Here is a 22,826-nt window from a genome sequence, read left to right as displayed (position 1 = left end):
CTTCGGTAATCAGGCGGTAATCCTGCCTAGGTGGTCGCAGTAGGGGTCTTAGTGTAGCCGGTGGCAGTGGAACCAGCGGGTCAAGAAGTGTCAATAGTCTACGGGCAGGAGCAACAGCGGGGAGGTTAGTGATTCTTAAAGTACGCCGTAGTCACGGCGGCCGCAGCGCCCGGAGGAGCGGAAAAAGTTGTGGTGGTCAGGCGACGTCACGCTTCCCCTGGCGGAAAGTACTAAACTGCGTTCACCGAGGTTCAATTTGGATTTGACCTGTGCTTCTTCTGAGCCTTTCCGTTGAACGCTTGCTCTAGTTCAAGGGCCGCAGTGACCGCGCGACACGGCCCGGGGCCCCGCGGGAGGTTAATCCCACCGTGCCCCGTTTGTGACTTCCCGCGACGTGGTTTGTTATTTAAATATTTATGACTTACTACGACAAAAGCCGTAATTAGAAAAAGGGCCACAGCTGTCAGGAAGGACGTCTGAAATCGTGTCTCTCAGAATTTCTTTTTCTGCGAAATTTGAAGTTTAAAAAGCTACAACTGCTGAAAGGGCAAGAAAGGCTTAAAAAGTAGGAGTTGGTAGGTTTTTAGAAATGGCAGCGTTTTTAGATTCAACGTCCTAGGGCTGAAAACATTAATCAATTGGTTGATGAACGTGGTTTTCAATTAAAATGTCACACATTCCCTTTTTGCATCCCATCAGCTGTGAACATTTGCTTCTTCTTTTTCTGCTTCGTAACATTGTTGAGTGAACATCATCCATTTCTTTGAATGTTTTGTCGTGATCTCATTATGTGTAATTAATCCGATTTGAACGCAGCGCAATTAAAAAAACGGGAAACAAGTGGAATTGCAGGTGGACAGTTGGCAGTTCGTTACGAAGACCAAGGGACAGGTTAAATCCCTGCTTAGACAAGACTGGGGAGTTTGATACAGCCTTTTTAAAGCAGCATGGAGTTCAGTGTGCTCCCCGTGCACCACAACCAGCACCAAATCCACATCCTCAACATGGTCTAAGAGCAAATTCATTTCAACTCCATCAACGGGAACAAAAGATGCAGCTTTCGGTCCCCGGGACGCCCCCCAGCGGCCGCTTTGAACGGGCCCGACCAGACTCACTCCTGGACTCTTTAAACGCCTTTAATTGGACTCGAATTCAACATTTTCTGCCGCAGCATTTGGTGAAACAGTTGTGATGCTTCCTGCGGCCAGAGGACGCCGTCGAGCAGGGCTATTGGTATTTTCATGTCTGCATTTGATGGTTGATAGTCTGGTTGTCCCTCGGGTTTGTACGTCAGTTATTATTCTCATTATTTTACGCAGTTGTTTTTCATCTAAAAAAACAAGAACCTACATTTCCAATTTTTAAAATAGGACCTGGTCAGGTGTAGGGCCTCGAGGTACGATGAGCTGCTGAACCCCTACGGTGTCATCAGTGGGCATCTCCCGCTTTTTCTACGCTGAAGTCCCGTGAATGGATATTTTTCACTCAGGTGTCGACCCCCAAAGGTGACCGGTCCCCGCGAGGACCACTTGCATCCGGTTTCCTTCAGAGGCCGGAGAAAAGTCCGAGAAGGAAGCCGGGACACGCTGGTGCAGCGCGTGTCACAGGCCTGATATCAGACACCGGCTGGACGTTATGTCCAAACTGTGTTCACCCAAGTACAATTTGGACTTCACCTGTGCTTTATTTGATTTCGGGCTACTATGCTTCTTCGCCCCATTTCACGGGGAAATGATGCACTTTTTATTTCACTACACGTTTTCAGAGCTTTGCATTTAACATTTGAACAGTTTGTAAAATAGGATGAAGCGTTACAGATGAAACTGTTTCACTCGGGTCAGCTGTAACATTAAAATGCTGCTTACAAGTTAATGCATCGGTAGTAATGATATCAATAATGTAGGAGCCTAAATCACAAAACATGTACATTTTCAATGATGGGATAATGAGGACTTGTACTTTTATACTCCACTATACAGAGGATGAGATACTTTTCACTGTGTTGTTGTTGTTGTTGTTGTCCAACACATCAGTCAGTCGGTCAGGTGACTTTCAGCTGCTTAATTGAAATTCACGGAGTCAATCAAAAAGTTCCACCCCCTCTGGTTGGATACACACGTTGTTTTCTGGATGTCGACACAAAGTCGTGGTCCCTGGCTCCATCCCAACGTCTGCAGCTCATTTGATTACTCTCTGTATCGTTCTCTGTTAACATACGCGACGCCTGCCGCGAGTGATGCCTGATCGCCCTCTGCCGTGCCCGAGGTGATCGTTGCACATAATCAGGGCACGAGGGTGATGCTGTCGTATGATTCAACGCAGCAGTAATCTTCCACGGTCTCCCGTGTGGGTGCCTCTTTAACACACTGACGCTGCGTCCTCCAGCATCCTGCCGCAGACGCACCAACCTCGCCTCTCTCTCTCTGCGGCGGCCGCCTGCTTCAAACAACCGACGACCCGGCAACGCAGAACCGCACAGGACCGGCACCGGACCGGACCGGGACACGGGAAAACCGAGGAAAACATGACAGAAACCACCAAAACCCACGTCATCCTGCTGTCCTGCGGCAGCTTCAACCCCATCACCAAGGGACACATCCATATGTTCGGTGAGCATCTGCGCCGTTACGGGGCGGGGGGCAGGGCTGTGTGTTTTTGGAGGATGGAGATCACCTCAAATATTCACAATAACGACGCCGATCTGAACCGGGCACAAAAATGACCAAAATACGAATGAGGTTTGGTGCGTTGAGCCTCGTCGCTGTCCAGCGGGGTGGTGCTGAAATGGGCGACGGCTCCACAGGAGGATCAGGACAATACGCACAAACCACAAGTAGTGAAACAATAAGAACAACACAGGACCCGGGTCACCGCCGCCCGAACCCGTTTAGATGAAGCAAAAGACGGGAATGTCCCGTGTTCAACCGCTGCAGGCCTCGGGCAGCGTGTGGCGCAGCCCAGAAATGAAACCTCCCCACGCGGATCCTCCGGGGTCCGGAGCGTACGGGCACAAACGTCCTGCAAAACAAACCAAGGACCAGAAAGCCTCGGTGCGCAGGCAGCCGCGGCTCCGGCAGCTAGCGCCTTGCTCGGCGGCGTTTTTAAAGAGACTGCGTCAGTAAAGAGCAGGTACCAGGCCGCACAATGGGGAAGCAGGGTAGCAGCAGATGAATTATTCAGAGGCAGAAATGAAGGTTTCTGCTGATGATGTTACGAAACAACCACAACCCGGGGTTCACGGCGTTTTATGTGTAATGACAGATGTTTCTACAGATGTTTTGGTCGTATCCTGCCTGTGTGGTATTCAAAAAAGACTTTACAATAACTCATGACAGTAGTCATCCACTCTAGTCAGTACGAAAGGCAATCTCTTCATTTCTATCTGGACCTGTGACTAATCTACTCACTAATAACGTTCAGTCTTTTTCAACAGGATAACTATTGGACTGTCATTTACCGAGTTAGATTATCTGCACCGTTTCTGGGCTTTTCAAATAGGTCAAATCCTTAGAAAGTGACCACATAACATGAAAACCACCCTTTAATTTATACCTTAGGCGGGTTTTTCAACTAAGGCCAAAAATTAAGACGTGGCACTCGAGCCGTTTGGAAATTTAAATGGAGTTTTCCCACGAAAACCTCTTTCAATTGTGAAAATAATCCTGTAAAACCCTTGAAATTATTCTCCGCCTGAGAATTAACCCCAAATGTGGGGTGAACCCAGGAATTTCCACCTAAATTTAAAAATGATGTCCTATTAAGGTACTAATGAAGGGATATCCTTAATGTTATTCTGTACATTATACGGAGTTTTTACAACCTGAAAAACTTAAAAGTCGTACAATAAAACAACTCCGCAAACTAAACGCCAGCACTGAGCTGATTTAAAGCCGCTTAAATAAAAATCAATTTCAGTCTTTTCTCCTGAGGGAAAAGGAAAGAAGACCCGATCAATAATAGACAACAAACCGTGACTCTGAAACTAAAACAATAAAATAGTAGTAAATGAAACTGGAAATGAAAGTCATCCGCACATCTGCAAAAACACACAGTCACTGTTTGACAAACTAGTCACCACTCAGATCTTGCGTTCAATGAGTCTCCTTGAACTGCTTAACGGGAGCATCACGTGTTTCACTGTGGAAGATTTTCAAGAATGAACGTTACGAGAAAAGAGAGCCCATCGTTTCATCATTGGTTAACGACACTCCTGGTGTCGCTACTGAGTGGTCGCCACAGCTGGTGACTTCGTAAGATTCAAGATTCCAACATTTCTTCACCGCACGCACAATATTTCAACGCTCGGTTGCTGTTTCCGTGGAAGGTGTTTAGCAGAGAGCAACGGGCAAAAACGCAACATTTCAAAGGATAGGAAAAGTGTAGAGGAGCCAATTTAGGCAAGAATAAGAAAACAAAGAGCAAAAAGCAAAAGGTTTTACAACACAGCAAGTAAAAGAACGGGAATAAGCAAGTGAGAAGTTCTAGAGCTCCTATATCTCAAAATCTGCTCAGGGCGCACAGAGTAATAAACGAAGCAAACAGATTAATAAACGTAACCGTGTCTGCTGAGATTTGAGCACCGACCCATCAGACCACTGTGACTTCCTGCCTCAGAGCCCAGAAATCCACTAACAGCTGTCAGATCTGGTTTCGACGGACAGTTTGAAAGAAATTTGACCACAACTGTGTCCCGATTCCATACGACACGTGAAGACTGTTGGAAAAAGGAGGAAAACGAAGAATACTGGTGCTCGACATGTCTCCGGCAGTGCATGTAGGGAGAGGGGGAGCTGCTCACAGCCGGAAAGAATTCTATCAAATCTCCAGAAAGACATTTGTCGAGTTAACTGACGTTGTTTGATGCACGTTATCATCTCCTCTCGGTACAGGACGGTACAGGACGCTGACTTCATGTCAACTAAGGCTAAACACGGGACACCGTGCTGCTTAGTGTAGAGTACGTACTGTAAACTATCGGCATGGAGTTGGAACACAGCAGGTGTTGGAAAAACCAGGAGCCAAGACCAATGACAGCCCAGTGATGGGTGTGTCATCCAATCGGGTGTAGGAGAGATTCGTGTTGGCGTATGGGTGAAGGGGTCAGCCGCCGATCATCTGTTGTCCCACCTGCTGGAAATGCGTCCGGCTGACCCCTCCTGAACCTTCAGACATGGTTCTGGTGTTTTCACGACATCTAAATTCAACAGGTTTGAAATCGATGAGCTTCTTCCAAGCTCTTCAAAGCAAAGAGCAAGATATTTCATTATGATCCTTAACGGCCTGAGAGGGGCTCGTCATGTTGTGATCCGTAAGGTCTTCCTGTTGTTTTGTCCAGCTGCTGTGGATAGAGAGCTGGGGCTGAGCACATGAACACGAGCTGTGTTCAGATCAGACTTTCCTCTTTGATGCTGATGGTCGGTTTGAGCTGCAGCTCAGCGGCCACATTCCCATCATGACCCTATTTCAGCACCAGCTCTTCTGCCGCTTCATCTCTGTCCTTTTCGCTGTCGATGCAGCCTCTCCTCTTTGAGAACTGTTCCACCTGAGGTGACGAAGACGTGGAGGAGAATTCAGGAGCTAGAAAAAGACGACCGCGGAAACTTCCACTGTGATCAGAGAAAGCTTTTTCTAGTTCATCTTTAGTCGTGAAACACTAAAGATTCCTGCTTCGACCCGCCGAAAACTAAACACAACTATTCAAACTCAAATATGTGACGCAAATTCAGTTTGTCAATGCAGTTATTGGAGTTGAGCAACTCTGATTCAAATATACGGGATTCAAATTCACTTTTGAGTGAAACGTGTTTCTGCCCATATTTTTTAGCCTCTTTTAGCACCTAGTTTTGGTTTCACGGCACCTTTCCAGGTCTGGTTCAGTCTCCGCTGTTTTCAGAGAAAAAGCCGTAAAAAGCCACTGCTGGGTGAGAAAGGTTGGTGTTTCAGACCACACCAGGAGGAGGGCGTTAGGATGTTGGTCAGCCAAACCAACACTTTGGTCCAGAGCATCAAACCTTCACGACCGCTGACCAGACTGAGTTCATTCGTGCGCGCAGCAGCTCCGATTCTCCTTTAAATCAGTGCTTTCGATGCCGCAGAGCAATGAACCTCGGCACTTATTCGAGTCATAGTCTTGTTTAACCGCCAGTTTTCAGTTCAGTTCTTTGGTCGCATGAAAGAAGCGTTTGTTCGGAGAACACGTGTCCGCTTCTCAAAGTCGAAGCGGTTCCACACCAGGATGAAATTGGCAGGAAGCTAAATCCTTATGCTTCCGTTTCTGTTGCGTCTGGAAAACCCGGAAGGTCGTTTCAGGCGGTGGAAAAAGAAAACGGCGTCAGAGTTGTGCTCTCTCTTCTGGAGTCAGAAATGAGCAACTGACCAATGGGATCGGTGTCCGTTTACCGACGGTGGGAGATGGAAGGCGAGGCAGCAGCGTGAGTGTGTCATCGTGTTATTTAGTGAGTCATCGGCTCAGGCTGAGGCCTGTAACATCAAACGCTGTCAGATTCAAGTGGCAGGAAACAGCATCTTCTCACTCAGACAACAACAACCGCCACCGTCCCCCCCGACTTCTGCCACGGTCAGCTGATCCCAAACTGCCTTTTCTTTGGATAAGAAGCCCGGAGAGCAAAATCTCATCACTGTTGGTGGAGAGTGCGAAAAAAATAACCAAAGAAGAAGAAGTGAACATTTCTGCAGATGAATTTTCTGATTAAAGCCTGTTTCAACAAGATCCTTTCCCCTGAGAATCACTGCAGTTTATCCGATGGTGATGATGATGTGAAGAGGACGAAGGAGACTCCGCTGACACCGTCTCGATGGCACATAAAGGTTTATTACAAAGAAGAGCAGCGTCAAGTCGAGCACCTGCAGGTCTGCTCGTGAGAGGGTGTGAAGCCGGTGAACCGCTCCGGAAACCGGCCCCGGCCACCGACTCTTGAATAAGGCCGCCGTCTTCCCGAAACGCGTCGCTAACGTACGGTTTTAGCACTACCTCCCTTTCCAGACTGCGAGGCGCCTTCTGAGGACCTTCGACCCAGGCCTCTATTTAAACACATACATTCAGTTCTACATGTGTGACCATACACCTCACTACTTTTCAGAGCAACTACCAAAGCGAACCACGATGAAGTTCGGTGTTGAATTCAGTCCCGACCCCCATACGTGGAATTTTTTAACAGCGTGACTGGGAGCAGGTTTTCTTACGCTGTTGAATAGGCCCCGACATTACGACCCAACAGATTCAACTTAATATCTCTAGCTTTTTCCACTTCTTTTCTCCAGTCCAGTGAACTTAACTCAGAAAGTTTTCCGGTTTCAAACCTCACGAGACGACTTTGAACCGATTGTTCAACCTCAGTTCAGTTAACTCAGGTTTTTAAGGCAGCCGGGGAACCTGTGTTTAGAGGTTGGACCAGCTTGAAATGATTTACAGTCTGTTTGCAGCCGACCACGGTCTCTCCGTCTCTGCAGCAGGTCCGGGTCGTCCACTGATGAATCCACAGACCGACGGGACATTTTAGATTCATGTCTCGGTGTCTCGGTGCTGAACTGTCCCGTGTTTTGAGTCAAGTGAATACTTTCAGTAGATATCCGCAATGGGCCAAACTCTGCCATCGTGCTTCAGCAGCAGCTCTCACTTCGTTTTCCTTCAGGGTTCCTAAAAATCGCCACAGCAGAGTGAAACTTTGCCAACAGGTCAAACAAAAACTCCCCACCAGTCACATTCCTGCCGAAAGAGCGGGTCACCTTCGCTGTCGCCACGGTCGCAAACTGTTTCGTAGTGTTGGCTGTTTAAAAAGAGTTGACCGGAGAAGCAGCCAGAGCGGCTGACAGTCGTTAAGCTGCTGAATGGCGCTTTTTTCCTCATCTCACTAAAACAGAGAACGTGACTGCTGTATTGTGGGGCTTCACCGGACTGTCAATGTAATGGCCTGAAGACAAAATGCAGGGTTTTCTGCCACACTCAGCTCCGGTCGGAACCTGCCTCAGTTCAGCTCCAGAACTCGAAATCACATTGAACTGAAGCTGTTCTGTGATCTCGGGGGACTTAACGGCGTTGGGCTCTGAAGCATTTAGTCCAGGTCACGCCCTACAGACGGTTATTTTCCTCAGAATACGAATTAGTCTTCAAGCTGAACTGATCCTTTGCATATTTCAGCCAATCTCAGCTGATTTTATCCCACCACAGATAAATGAGTATCGGTGAAGATGTCAGAGTCAAATTACCTTTTTTTTTTTTTTTTTTCCATCCGTAAAACGACCTGCTATGTATTTGGTCACATTTTCTAAATCACCACCTTTAAGGGATCGTCAGCAAAATGGTGTTAGTGAGGAACTTATGTTAAATCAGCCTCATAAATCGTTATCACTGTAAATCAGATGAAACCTTGTTGGGCAGGCTTTAACCTATGGAGCCAAGGAAAGGACGTGGGAGAAAAGGATCTCACAGTCCCGCTAAAGTAGATCCCTTTCTCGTCCTCCATGTCCCCTCCGGAGGCCCGGTTCTGTGTAGCTCATGTTTATCTAGAAAGCTGGTGTGATTAGATAACGACTGGAGGATCTCATCTCAGAATAAAGAAAAAATCAAAACGTTTGAAACTGAAAATTTATTTTTTCTCGTTTTGACGTCTCGAACCCTGCAGGAAAGGAGCAGAGCTTAGTTTCCCAGCATGCCCTTCGCCAACCGTTCCCGTTCTGACGTCTGAGGGAAATCTGTGAAAATAGATTTCCAGTCTTGTGAGTTCCTGTAAAAAAACAAAAACCCCAAAGAATCAACAAGTCACACATTACATTTAAACAAGGCAATGAAACAGGAACAAACATGGAGTTATACAGAGTAAACACAGGACCTGGGATGTGCGGCACAGATGTCACCCACCTACTCACCGGTTACTGTCCCATACAATCGTTGCAGTCAACAGTTAATATAATGACAGAGGGTGAAGTTTGCTCAGGACTCTACTGTTCTCAAGGCTCCTGCTCTACCCTCACTTTGCCTTTGTTTCTCACACTGTTTTGTTCTGTGTGTGTGTGTGTGTTTGCAGAAAAAGCCAGGGAATATCTGCACAAAACAGGGCGTTTCATCGTGATCGGAGGGATCATCTCACCGGTGCACGAGTCCTACGGAAAACCCGTGAGTAATGACGGAGACGTCACGAGAAAAAGAGATCACTGCAGAGCTCCTTAATGAGGATTTTCCGGCAGCAGTGTGTGTGTGTGTGTGTGTGTGTGTGTGTGTGTGTGTGTGTGTGTGTGTGTGTGTGTGTGTGTGTTTCATATGCTGAACACCATCAGTAACCACAGATGACGTCGCACTGCGCGCAGCTGCAGCTCTGTGCTGCTGCTGCTGTTGTTGTTTTCCACTCGGATTCCTGCTGGAATTAATGAAGCTCTCGTCCTACTTTGGCTCTGCCGCTATAGAAACACACAACATGAATAATAGATGCTACAGAAATTCAACGGGAGCCTCTGCCGCTCATTTCTAGTGTCACGATGCAGCTGATGGTTTATTAGTGGTGCGGATTCTCCACGTCACGTGTGACCCCCCCTAACATATCAGGCGCCATCAGGACGTGATGGAGACACATGACTGGTCCACCTGTCCGTCTTCGCGAACTAATACACGTCCCTACCTGAAAGGGTCCTGCTGTTCCACCAACTGACGGCTGGTGGCGGCATCGTGCCGAGAGACGGCAGGTAACCGCGGACGTAAACGCCGACTCACGATATGTTGAAAATGGCCTTTGCGGGTGTTTTACGGGCGAGGAAACGCACTCAACATGTTTGTCAGACCTCAAGGATACGAACGCTGTGTTTCACAAAGAATCGCTGAGTGTCAACGTACCGGGGGGGGGGGACACCGGGTTTCTCCCGGAGGACAGAGGGAAGACGTCCATAAAAATAGCCGCACATCCACCCGCTTCTGCCGGATACTTTCGCACTGGTAGGCCCCCCAACGGCCGGCTCAGCCTCGGCAGCGCTCAGCGGCGGTTACGCTAGCAACAAGTTATGCTAGCACAGCCGCTAGCTAGCCAGCTGCCCGAGCGCGCTACCACGCGCTGGGTGAGCGGTCACGCGCGCCTCCTCCTCGGTAGGCCACGAGGCGGAGCACTGGCGACGTGGAGTGTTGCGTCCATCCTTCACGACACCAGGACTCGCGCATTCGTGAAGTTTGCAGGACGCAAACAGTTAAATTCACGTCTATTTATTAAAATACGGCAGAGTCTTACAGACTGAGGTTCCTCACGGAGCTCTGGACCAGACTGCGCGTCCCTGACAAGCCTACAGCGTCCACATCAGTCTGATTCGGCCACGTACAGAGGCCAAACACACCGGGCTCCGGTGCGACAACGCCGTCGAATAAAATTCTGACCGTTCGCGCGACTGTTCCAAGTCAGACCCAGCGAACTCTCTTCGCCGCACGAACTGGCCCCGAATCGCCCGTTTCAGCCTAATGAACACCACCCGTTCGCGAACCGGTCAGTGAAACGTCCATGCGAGGCTGCCGGTTCCGTTTCATCCACAGACAAGTCACACAAAGAGTAAACAGGTGGGCTTCACACGGCGGAGCTGCGAGACGTCCTTCTAAGGCCAGGAGGTCAAGGGGACACGGACCGGAGAGTATTCCAGCCTGCAGCAGGTGATGCTATGAGAGAGGTCGGTCCGGGGCGGAGACCTGCAGGAAGACCCCGGGGCTGCTGTGGCGACATCTGCCAATAAAAACACTCAAATCTAAAACACCTCTCGCTGCAAAGGCAGCCATGTTGACGAGGTGGCGAAGAGACTGTTCGTTCTGCAGTAGGTTTGTTTCCGTCTCGTGTTCAAACTCCAAATTAAATCCTGAAGGCGCTCGGTCTCGGGTCTGGACCACTCGTCGGTTCTGTTCGTACCACAGAGAAGAGCGTCCTAAACCCCTGGAGCGCGCCACTCCACAACAAATCCGTTCGCGCCACTGGGTCGCCAAGGTCTAACGAAGGCGTTGAGTGCATCTCCCCCCTCAGAGAGAGACCTTCGGAGCGTCTACGTCCATGTTCCCTGCTGCTCATCTCGGTACGTTAGACCGGTGGGTCAGTGGAGTACGTGAACCCGTTAGCGGGACTGTGCACCACCAGGCCAGCCGTTGCCCCCTGTTTCCAGTCTTTATGCTAAGCTAAGCTGCCCGGCTGCAGCTTCACAGGAGACTGGTATCGACCCGAACATCTACTGTAACTCAGCGAGAAAGAGAAGGGGAGGATTTCCCCCAGAGAGATTTCCCCTACAGAGCCGCACACCCATCAGGTATCACCTGTTGAACAGGGAGGATGAGCAAGGGTCACATTCACATTAGCGCCCGGTGGGGCGAGTTCGGCACAAACAGACACATGAGGATAAAATCAGCCTGAACACACTCAGGTACCTGAGCAGACCGTCGTTTGAAACTCTGTCATGCAGTGGAAAAATCTGCACGTAACACACGTGTCCAAATATTCACCAAAAAAACAAACTAACCCACAAAAAGTATAGAGAGATTCAGTATCTGCTCAGAGACCCAGACCACGTCTTCCTCTGTTGGCAGTACTGGGAGCGTGGGGCAGTTGAGTGTCTTCTTCAGCACATTAAACCTTGGTTCGGCCTCCTCAGACTCTCTGTGATCTCTGATTGGATGTTTCGGGCCGGCTGACCACGCGGTCCAGATGTGGTCATTTATACTGTGTATCTGTCTTCCTCCGTGTGTCTGCAGGGTCTGGTGTCCAGCAGACATCGTCTCACCATGTGTCAGTTGGCTGTCCAGTCCTCTGACTGGATCAGGTGAGACCGCTCTGGTCCTTCTGGGACTCTTGGACTGGAATTTCTCTCATTTTATTGACCTCACCTTTATCTGAGGTAGAGATTCACTCATTTTTCGAGCTCAGTTGGATGGAGGTAATGTCAGATACTTCTGTGCACCAGTCAGATTTTAGCAACATTTGAATGGAAATCCGCTGAGAGTTGTTGGGTTTTGGACTGTTAAACTGTCAATAAATGAAAAAATATTGACTAAAAAATGTTTACTTTCCTAGTTTTACCTTTTAATTCTTGTTTATTTTGTCGTGAATATTCAATGTTATCAAGAAAGATTTAAGATTTGAAACCGAGTTTTCGTAGACTTTAAATGAAACAATGCTCCCCTGTCCCAACAGGCTTTTAATGTGAAATATCAGCAGGAAGCACTAGTTTCACTGCTTCACAGTGACTTAAAAACAGCAGCGTAGAAGTGAGTGGAATTACTTAGTGAATGAAAACAGTACTTGTGTTGAACACTCCTTTAATCCTGACCCCCCTGGATGTGTGGGTCGGTGTGTTGCAGGGTGGACCCCTGGGAGTGTTACCAGGACACCTGGCAGACCACCTGCAGCGTGCTGGAGCATCACCGCGACCTGATGAAGGTGTGGACTTGTCCTCTCCGTCGGCTTAGTCCCAAAAATTCTTTGAGTTAAGACTTTAAGACTCAAGTGTAGGTGCAGTAATCTTTGCCAGGAGGAACATTTTATTTTATTTTATTTTTTTGGTTTTTTTTCCCAACGCAAAATGGAACTTAAAATTAAAGTTGAATAGCATAATAAAATACAAAGACGAGACACACTTAAAGAAAGTTGAGTCTGGGAAATAGGAAAATTAACTAAATGCCAAGACAGGAAACGAAGCCTTTCATTTCCTTCTTTAATCTTCACAAACAGCACTTGAACCTGATCAAGTAAAAACATACTCCCCTCCTCTCTGGGTTTTCCTGGGATTGTGACAGATGAGGAAAACTGCAGTTTCTTGGAGAACCAGTGTTGAGGATCATCCGTTCATGTCCTTGCTTTGTTTTTTCCTCAGAGGGTCACCGGCTGTATTCTCTCCAACGTCAACACGCCGTCCACGACTCCTGTGATTGGTCAGCCACAGAACCAGACTCCACCCATCTACCAGAACCACAACAACATGAATCACAAGCCCTCCGCCGGTGAGTCAAACTCAAACTACTACGATTTTTTTCCTCTAAACAGACACATTATTACCCACAAAAAGTCTCTGATTCCTAATGAGCTGCTGCTGCTGCTGCTGCTGCTGGGGGAGCACAGGCCTCCATGCAGTAAATTTTCATATTTCTCAATGAACGTGATGTGTACGGGAGAGCGCCTGAACCCAACCCCCCCCCCACTCCTTTCTTTGTGTGGTTCTCTGTTCAGTCAAACTGTGGGGGAAGATCAGCGAGAGTCTGGGGAGGATCTGCTGCGTCCGCCCCAACATCGATCGCTTCACCTTCGTCGGTAAGTGGACACGACGCTACCAGAAACGGGACAGGGCGAGGACCCACGTCTGTAGACACGGGGACATCTTGCAGTGTAAAATCTACTTGTCTCTGGTGGACAAACTCTGTAACGGAAACACTGTTTCTAATTGACCCCAAACACGTCTTTACTGACACTGATCAGCGTCACAAACAGAGGTATGGAGGGAGAGTTGACACCACCCATCAGCCAGTATTCTGAGTTCCCCCTGCAGCTGCGTTAGCTAGAGACCAGCAGTCCTGTCCTGTCCCTGTCTGAGGACCTGAGGACTCAGTCACACCTACAGTTTGTAACAGCACTTTTCGGTTCATCTTCAACCGAAGTCGGTTTATTCCAGTGGCATCATTGCGATCAGTGAGTGCGCTATACATGAATGTGTATAGTGTTGTTATACTGGTACGTGTTGGTTTCTGATTGGTTGGCGGGTGTCTGTTAACAGCATCCAGTATGTTAGGAGAGCTCAGACGTACTGTAGCTGCTGTGCTGGGGCGTCTTGTTGTGCGTTGTTATTATTGACCATGCTGCACCATGTATTATTTTAGTGCCGTCTCTTTGCCCTGCATTTATATGGAGCTTGGAGTGTGAGAGGCTTTTACAGTGTTTTAAAAGGCTTAAATTTACTCCGGCCAATCCTATTCCCTCTCACGGTTTATTTGTTTCCTGCTTTAACATTTACAGTTTGTGTCTGTCACGATGTGTCAGCAGACCTGCAATTAAAATAAAGCAGCAACAGGATGTATGATTGACCAGACTCCTGCCGATTCACAACAGCTTTACTTTGAGTTTATCCGTACATCATCTACTCGATCGATTGGTAACACCTTTTAAAAACTGATCAGTTGATTCTGGCACACTCCAGGCTCCATACATTTCTTGTACACACTGAACCTACTTGAATTACATGTGTGTTTGTTTCATTCTGTCAGATGAAAACGCCAACCTGGGGACTGCGATTAGATACGAGGAGATCGGTGAGTGGTCTCTTCAGCATCTGACCCTGATCAGACTCGGTGTCGTGTCCTCTGGTTTCCTTCCTGCTGTGTCTCGGCTCCTTCTGGTTTGTTCGTATCCAGTAAACGTGTTGTTTACTGAGGACGTGTCTCTTTCCTCCTGCCTGTTTGTCGTTTGTAGAGTTACGCATCTTGCTCCTGTGTGGCAGTGATCTCCTGGAGTCCTTCTGCATCCCTGGCCTGTGGAAGGACAGTGATGTAAGCACACTGTAGCCCCGCCCCCACCCACCCTGTAGCCCCGCCCCTCGGCTCCTACCTGGTCACAATGATCGACAGGTCATTTTCGATGTTGTTGACAAAGGAAACACCTGCAAAAAATTTCTTTAACACCCGTAAGAGGCGGCGTTATATAGGTACTGGCATCTGTTACTGAAGTACAAGTAGCATTACCACTGCGTCAAGATGCTCGATTGAGTGAAGCACAAGAGCAAGTAGAAAAGTATCAGCATCAAAATATACTTAAAGTACCAAAAGTAAAAGTACTCCTAATATAGAGTGGCCCATTTCAGATTACTGGATTCTAATTACTGACCCACTCACGTGTTCATCTCTGTTAAGATGGAGCTGATTTGAATGACTTTATATCCTGCTGCTGGGTAGTTTGTGACTTTGCCCCCAGGGATCAATAAAGTCTGATCTTCACCCGTAATAATTCATCATCATTTATTTGTTGATTGTAATTTGTGTTTTTAATCTGCAAAGTAACTAGAGTCGTCAAATAAATGTCGTGCAGTAAAAGGAACAATATTTCCCTCTGAACTGCAGTGGAGTAGAAGTAGAGAGTAGCAGAAAATAAAAGTACTCAAAGTACAAGTACCTCAAAACTGTACTTAACTACAGTAGTAGTTGAGTAAATGTACTTTTGTACCATGTGAACAAGTGCATGCTACCTGTCAGGATTCAAATTCAAGGGTTCAAATCAAAGCACTTTGGGAACAAGTGCAAGATTTAGTCATTTGAGGGAAATTCTCCAAATTTGAGGTCACAGCTTATTATTTTGACAGAAGAATTTATCAAAAAATGTTCCCACAAGCCACCGTAGCTTTCTTCAGCATCTCCAACTGGGTGAAAACGCTGAAGTTCAAATGGATTTTTGGCCAATGCAGCCCTTCCCAGTTGGGCTAAAGCTGTGAAGGCCTGCTGAACTACAGTTTATATACTGTAGTTTAACAAAGTTTATTCACAGACCAGAGGCTTTGGCATTGCCCTCATACTGCGTAGTCTATAGGAACCTGGAGGATTCCAAAGTTAATCCAGTAGAGGGCAGATTAAGGCTGAATCACCTCTGGTCAACGCCAAAAGATCTTCCGTGAGGACTAAACGCAATAAGATCTGAGGCTGCAGCTTGTGGATACGTGGTCTTCGCTCCAAAGGAAAACAGAATACCCTGGCTAGTCTTCAGGTGCATGTGAAGTTAAACACTAGTATATGAGGGCTAGTGAAGGCAAAGGGACTAGTTCCTAATCTAGAGCAGCTCTGCTCGCTGTCAGTGTGGATTTAAGGGATTCAAACAGCTGAGTGCTGTTCATTTGTCAGTGTGGTTCCTGTGGATCCCGAGAGACACGAATTACAAGAAACAAAGGATGAAAAATTCATCAGTCCCCAAAGAGCCAACAGGCTACTGATTGATTACAAAGTACACTGGCTCACCCCCAATCTATTTTGCAGATCAATCCTGGACGTCCCCTGTAGCCTGCGATTGGCTGATAGGGACTGATGTTCCTGAAAAGTTGCAGCAAACTTTCCAGTGTCAACAACTAAGATGCAGCGGTGAACATGGAAACATCCACAGTTTCACAGTTTCTGAAAAGTTCCCGTGATATAAGAAACCGTGTCAATATTTCTGTCACTCACTCGATGTGTGGGTAACACTTTCTGACAAGGCGGAATTTAGAAAGTGTCAACGGGTAGAGATCACTACCTGTACCAATGCTTAGTAAATCATTTACTCATGCTTCCCTAAAGAATTACATAGATAAGGAGAAAGTGTCTGCCGGAGGAGGATTCTCCCAAACCTGGCAACCCAGAACTTGTGCTTATCAATGGCTTATAATTGATCTACAGAGAATCAGTAATTGATTACCCCTTGATAAAAGCCATTGATTAGATCTCAGGAACCCTTTGTAATTGTTGCCTAATCAGAAAGTGCTGCTGATGTGAGAAGAAAAGTTCAAAGAGTGATTAAGTTTTTATCTGGCTGCGTTAATTTTGTGCTATTCCTGCAAATACAGTTTCAATTGCTGATGTAAACTCATGTACGACACCTAGTATTATCTGTAGAACACTGAATATTCTATTTGTCACAGAATTCATGTCAAATTGACATTCGCCCTGAGTTAGTCAGCTGGTTTAGACTGTTGTGAAACCGACCCGAGGACCGGCTGAAGATCGTGATCTTGTGGTTTCAGATGGAGGTGATCGTAGGGGATTTCGGGATCGTGGTGGTTCCTCGTGACGGAGCCGACACAGAGAGGATCATGAATCACTCATCTGTTCTCCGCAAATACAAGGTCAGAGCTGAATCTCGTCTGACACCACATTTGACCCTGTATGTGAGAGAAATGACCTCTTTCATTGTCGGATCTCCGTGTGCTGTTTCAGGACAACATCATCGTGGCGAAAGATGCGATGAACCACCCGCTGTCCATCGTCAGCTCAACCAAGAGCAGGTGGGGAATAAACGTAGTCTTAGACATTGTTACTGTTGGGTGTTTGTGCACGGAAAACTCAATTTGCGTTGCATTTGCTGTTGTTTGAGTGCACAAAGGATGGGAAAGATGCAACTTGTCACAAGTGACAAAGCAACCCACACGCTGGACACAAAACTCGGGGTTCAGGAACAACAAAAGCGAGTTTATTCTAAGCTCGGAGGTGAGGTCAGGAAGAGGAGCGGGGAATGGTGGGGCAGAGGGATGGTAGCAGGTGGAGAGGGAGCCGTGACGGAAGCAGGCGATGCAGCAGTCAGGAGATGGAGGAGATGGAGTAGATGGGGGGGTCCGGGGTGTGGCACACAGAAACCTGGCAGGCGAGCAGGCGAATGGAGGTCCTGGACCCAGATAGACAAATGTTAACACGAGAAAAGAGAACTGGAGAAAAAGTTCTATCTTTAATCTACCGGACCGGAGAGTACAGCAATCTGGCGCCGAGTGGCCGTAGGACCGGGGAATATATGCTGAGGGTCGTTCTGGCTGAGGGGGAAACGTGAGGCGTAAAACTGGAGTCACAGCCTAGACCATGACTCAGCTTCACATCATCCCAAGTTAATGCACTATCATACATTAACCCATTGGTTTAAACCTCTCAGACAATCATCATTTGATTCTTAAACTAAAGGAGGAAGGTCAGATGTTTCAGATGGATGCCACCATTTCTATGAAACGTGCCAAACATGTCCAGTACAGGGACTGGTCCTGGTGTTTCGCCTAGTGTAGATCAGGGACTGAAAGCGGGGACTACTGATAGCTTAGCCCCATCAACAGAGAACGAATCCGCTACTTTCCACAGCGCTGAGAACTTGGTGACATGGTGACGACTCGTGGGGCGAGTAACACTGGTCGGTCACACCAGCTCTACGGGCTGGCCGGCCTGCTGACGCCCAGGCTCTTTTGTGGGGGAGACTTTACTCCAGCGCAGCATTATGTAAAAGTGGATGGTGACACACAGCTAATAATGTCCAGCTCTCCGTACCATCGAAGGTCAGCGCGGTGGAGATGTTTGGCTGATCATCAGCAGCGCTGGTTCAAGTGTCAATGTTTAACTTCGCACAAAAGATTCGCACAGATTCACTTCACCCGAGTAAGAGTACGTCGCTACGAGCAGATCTACTGATCGTGTCCATTTCGCTGAACTGAATCTATTTCTCACTGAAATTTTAGTTTTAAAAGGTGTGACGGGTCCATTAGACTGTTTCATAAAATGAGTTCATCGAGATGTGAAAACCGTGTATCGGTAAATTTGGTGACTTTGATGTTTTCTCAGAGAAACCTAATGTTTACGTGTTCTTTTATCGGCCATTTAATCTCCCACTGGGTGAGGTCAAGGACTCTGCAGGTCTTTTCAAGTTCAAGATTTCAGTTCCCTCAAAAAAAAGGCCTTTGCGGATGTTAAAAACACTTAGATTTCATTTACCTATGTCTTTAATACTTTTTTTCTAGCCTGCCATTGGCAGTAACATTACTTATAAAATGTTGTCATGTGTGAGTTTAGTAAAAACTGACTGGAAAATCTCAAGTATATTATTGTTCCAGACCTCTAATGTTATAGAAAATTCATATGCGGATCTTAAATACATAAGGTTGTTTTTTAATCGGTTAATCCCGCCTTCCATTTATCCATCCATTGTCTGCTGCTTATCCAGGTCCTGTATATGACAATAATTCCTGAAGGTGTAATTCATTATTTACACTATCAGGAATACCACTGGAGACTAGTGACAAAAATGTGATATAAAAATGAGAACTTGATAAATAAATCGATGCCATTGGTTGGGTATTAAATTGCTTTATATGCGGTATTTAAAAATTCAAATTTTATTGAGTGAACCTGCAGAAACCCTGTAGCTGAAAAATGCTTCATGCAAACCCGAAAACTAGGCGGTATTCTCTAGGTCATGGAGAGTTGTTGTTGGAGATAGATGGCTTTTATAGGACAGTGATGAAGAGTTTAGTAGATTAAACGTAAAGTAGGAAATGTAAGAACTGACCGGACCTGTACCCCCCCCCAGACTGGCCCTGCAGCACGGTGACGGTCATGTTGTGGAGTACCTGAGTCAGCCCGTCATCGACTACATCCTGCAGAGTCAGCTGTACATCACCGCCTCGGGATAGAGACGACAACCTGAGCCGCATGAAAACAGGGAGAGTGAGGAGGGAGGGCGCGGGTGGGGGCCAATCCACCTACAACCACCATCATCTATATAATTATAAACAACCCCCCCTCCCTCAAACAAAAACTTAACTGTCTGTCTTCTGTGTCGAACATATACTCGTCTTTGAGCTGTCGCTTTCCAACAGGAGCATTACTGTCCCTCCTTCTGTCTGTGTCATGTGACATTACCATCAGGGACGGGGTGGGGGGACGGAGTGGGGTATTTTGGGAGGAGATGGGGGTGTTGGAGATAACCCCTCAGGGCTGCGGAGGAGTCATTGAAGTATTTTTGCACTGCGGTGGTGACGGCAGTGTTTTGTCACTCTGTCTGTTTCTGTCTTTATTAAAGTTTGGGGCTGCGTGGACGCAGCCGGGTGTGCTCAGTGTAACGATGGCCGATGGCTCTAGCGGGACAAAACTCTCCTTCTGTAGCAAGGTTAATGGGCTTCATGCAAGACCAGCTCAAATGTACAGACGCCACGTAAAAATGAGATACGAGCACTTGTCGATTTCACCACTTATTTACCTCGAGGAGGTTGTTTTCACCCGTGTCTGTCGGTTTGTTTGTCAGCAGGGTTACACAAAAACTACTGGACCGATTTGCACCGAACTTGGTGGAGGGATGGGCCACGGGCCAGGGACGAACCCATTCAGTTTTGGGACGGATCCAGTTGAAGGGGCAGCTCCAGGAATTTTTTAAAACTTTCCTTAACATTGTCAGATAGGGCATTTTTGGACATTTCGTCAATATGTGGCCTCGGCGGAGGTATGAGCTCTACTGACTGCCATTCTAGTTTTACCAGGTATCACAAATTTCACACCTGGTCCAGTCCTGTTGTTCGAGTCACGTACAGACAGTCTGACTTTCTTCGCAGTGGAAGAAACACTTGTTTAAATTAAGTCAGTTAAATGAGTATATATCACACAGCCTGTGTGTTGTGTTTGACTTGATGATTTATTCAATCAAAATAACTGTTACCAAAAATATGAAATTTAAGTTTTAGTTACTGTATGTCTCTGTAATAGCACCGGTACCATTGGAATGGCAGTTGTACTGGCTGACAATGTCTGTACTGTAATTTGACTGGAATTACTAATATAATTGTTAATATCACTTCAATTGTAACTTTAGCGGACAGTGAGTCTCCGCTCATTGTTTATCTGTTCACGGCTCCGGTTCACTCTCACCGCTCTCACAGCAGCGTTTTCAGCCGCAGCAGGCAGATGTTTTCAGAGAAACATCTGTAAAAAGCCGCTGTCCGCTACCTGCTCAGCAGCAAACAGCAGACAGACCCAGTCAGAGACCAGCTGATGGACATGGTGGAGCATTTAGCATCTGAAGGGCCAGAGGTTTCCCTCAGGAGCTGGTGGAGACCAAAACCAGAGCCAAAAGAGAGGGAGTACTGGACTTAGATTCATCAGGTGGAAACAGACACCAGATCCAGATGAAGGATCATGTTGGTCTGTAACTATTGGACGTGGAAGTAAGCAGCTGTTTGATCACAAGTTCAACATGTCATCTGAAAAGCTGACATGTATTGTGGTTATTGCAGGTTTAAAATATTTAAAAAAATCAGCTTTGCAAATGTTTTGTGAGGAAGGAAATGTAAGTGTTTTTTAGACCTCAAGGATATACACCATGAGTTTTGGTGAGAAACACTGAATGTAAATTCTACAGGGTACCTTTAGGACAAATGATCTTGCATGAGGCCCATTTTTTTTCTGCAGCTTTTCTGCACTTCTGGTGCAACGTTTGAAGCGAATCTAACGTATAGATTGTCAGCTATGGTTGCAAAAAGTACGCTATGCTACCGCCTGAGAATCATACTCCAAAATCTCATCTGTAGACATGTCAAAAATAGTTCGATTCCACAGTTTGAACCAGCGTACTAACTCCGAGCTCAGCGTATATAGAACTACAGTACAGCTGCTTCAGGCTCCGCTAGCGGTTAAGTGACTGGTGAAACGAACCTATCCATAGGTTAAACTGGCTACACACACTTTAAAACATTTAAACATGGACATGGTAGAAGAGACAGACTGGACTCCAGACTTGTCCGCTGCTGTCTTAAATCAGACACTGACGATGACGATGATGGTGGGAACTTTTCTAAAACAAATCCTCAGCAGCAGTGGTGTTGTTGTTGTGGAGTGTAGACGGTTGTTTTTTCCTCTTCATTTGCTCATGCTCTTCTTAGACTGCATGCTTAGACAGTTTGGTTCTGGCATGAATGTTTATCACTTGGTAGAATATGATCTGTGGTGTCGTGTTTGCCAAAAAAAAAAGAAAACACAAAAAATAAATGTATTATAAATATAAATATAATATACTGTGGGGATCCTCATGGCCCACGTCTGTCCGTTTTCTATTCACTCTGTCAGTGTACAGATCTGTACGTACCGAAGGTCGGCGCCTCATCCATGTGAAATGTACATTTGTCTTCAGTGATATCTGCATTTAGGGGTGTGTGTGTGTGTGTGTGTGTGTGTGTGTGTGTGTGTGTGTGTGTGTGTGTGTGTGTGTGTGTGTGTGTGTGTGTGTGTGTGTGTGTGCGTGCGTGCGTGCACATTCCTGTCAGTCACTTTGAGTTGTACCATGTAGCTGAAAACGAATCCTGTTTTTCTGTATTAATCTGCCTTTTGTCGCTCTGACTTCTATTGATTGTAAACTGTGATGCACTCTTAAAAGTGATGTGTCATTTTTAATGTGTGTGTGTGTGTGTGTGTGTGTGTGTGTGTGTGTGTGTGTGTGTGTGTGTGTCTGGTTACAGATCAGGATGGGAATTTAATCTAATGTTATTGACACATAAACAAAATTTATTCACCTGAAAACCTATTTAGTCCAATGTCAGGATCAGACTACGTGATATTAGTCCGACAACACCCTCATCCAGATTTTGTTCATAATATAATTACGTAGTTTTGTTAATCACAGTTTTAGCAGATAGCACAACATTTTGCACATCAGATTTAACTAGTTTCCCGTTCCTCTTCAAAGTTGTGAAGTTAGATCGCAGCTGACTCTCAGTATGAACGGTTGGTGGGTTTTGCGTCCGGTCTTTAACTGGACAAAAGCTTTGCAACAGAAACTTCAGGTGGCACAAAACAAACCCCACTTGTCCTCAGCCTCGATCCCAGTAGTCATTTTGGAGGACCTCAGTTCTTCCAGCTCCAGTGGCTGTCATATTCAACTAAATACTGTTTATGTACGGAAGTGGCCTTGTTCGTTGTGATTACGTTAAGAAGGTGGGTGAGCTCCAGAGCCAGTGGAACAGAAATAAGACACTTCCTATGATTTAGGAGTCGAACTCTCCCGAAGGCTCAACAACAGCTGCTAAACAGTATTCCTCCATAGAATGAGGTCGTACGAATATGTGATTATAATCTACCTTTATATTTACAGCCAGTGTCTTTTATGACGCTGATTCCCTTCAATGTGTCCTTGGCACTTTTACTTTGTGTGGTTTTGAAAAGGTTTTATTAGTTGTTTGAGTCTATGACTTCCTTTTCTTTAGCCTTATTTTCTACCATCTCAATGCTGTTGAAGCAGAATAGGGAGTTCTGGTGCGACTTCAGCTGCATAGAGAAGGAAAAAGTCTGAAGACATTAAAACATCGGGGTCATCATACAACTAAAATCTCCAACCCATCTGTGCAAG

General features: G+C 46.5%; 1 protein-coding gene across 1 annotated transcript; it reads left to right on the top strand.

The window, feature by feature from the left end:
- The first annotated feature begins 25 nt into the window (after window positions 1-25).
- nmnat2 (nicotinamide nucleotide adenylyltransferase 2) lies at window positions 26-20,413 on the top strand. The gene is made up of 12 exons (XM_040147402.1): window positions 26-124; window positions 2,386-2,609; window positions 9,045-9,133; window positions 11,720-11,787; window positions 12,326-12,404; window positions 12,838-12,964; window positions 13,191-13,271; window positions 14,219-14,263; window positions 14,424-14,500; window positions 16,711-16,812; window positions 16,904-16,971; window positions 19,026-20,413. The coding sequence occupies exons 2-12, from the start codon at window positions 2,525-2,527 to the stop codon at window positions 19,126-19,128; spliced, it is 924 nt and encodes a 307-aa protein (XP_040003336.1). The 5' UTR covers window positions 26-124; window positions 2,386-2,524; the 3' UTR covers window positions 19,129-20,413.
- Window positions 20,414-22,826: the final 2,413 nt, after the last annotated feature.

This window comes from Xiphias gladius, chromosome 15 (genome assembly GCF_016859285.1).
Source record: "Xiphias gladius isolate SHS-SW01 ecotype Sanya breed wild chromosome 15, ASM1685928v1, whole genome shotgun sequence".
Lineage (NCBI taxonomy): Eukaryota > Metazoa > Chordata > Actinopteri > Istiophoriformes > Xiphiidae > Xiphias > Xiphias gladius.
The sequence above is the reverse complement of the archived record's forward strand: the minus strand, read 5'-3'. Positions and strand labels throughout refer to the sequence as shown.

What these genes read in the sequence shown, in the direction of transcription:
- nmnat2 (XM_040147402.1), top strand. Translation starts at nt 2,525, where the DNA reads ATGACAGAAACCACCAAAACCCACGTCATCCTGCTGTCCTGCGGCAGC. An exon ending in ACGAGTCCTACGGAAAACCC is followed by an intron (nt 9,134 to 11,719) that starts GTGAGTAATGAC and finishes GTGTGTCTGCAG; the next exon opens with GGTCTGGTGTCCAGCAGACA. An exon ending in CGATCGCTTCACCTTCGTCG is followed by an intron (nt 13,272 to 14,218) that starts GTAAGTGGACAC and finishes TCATTCTGTCAG; the next exon opens with ATGAAAACGCCAACCTGGGG.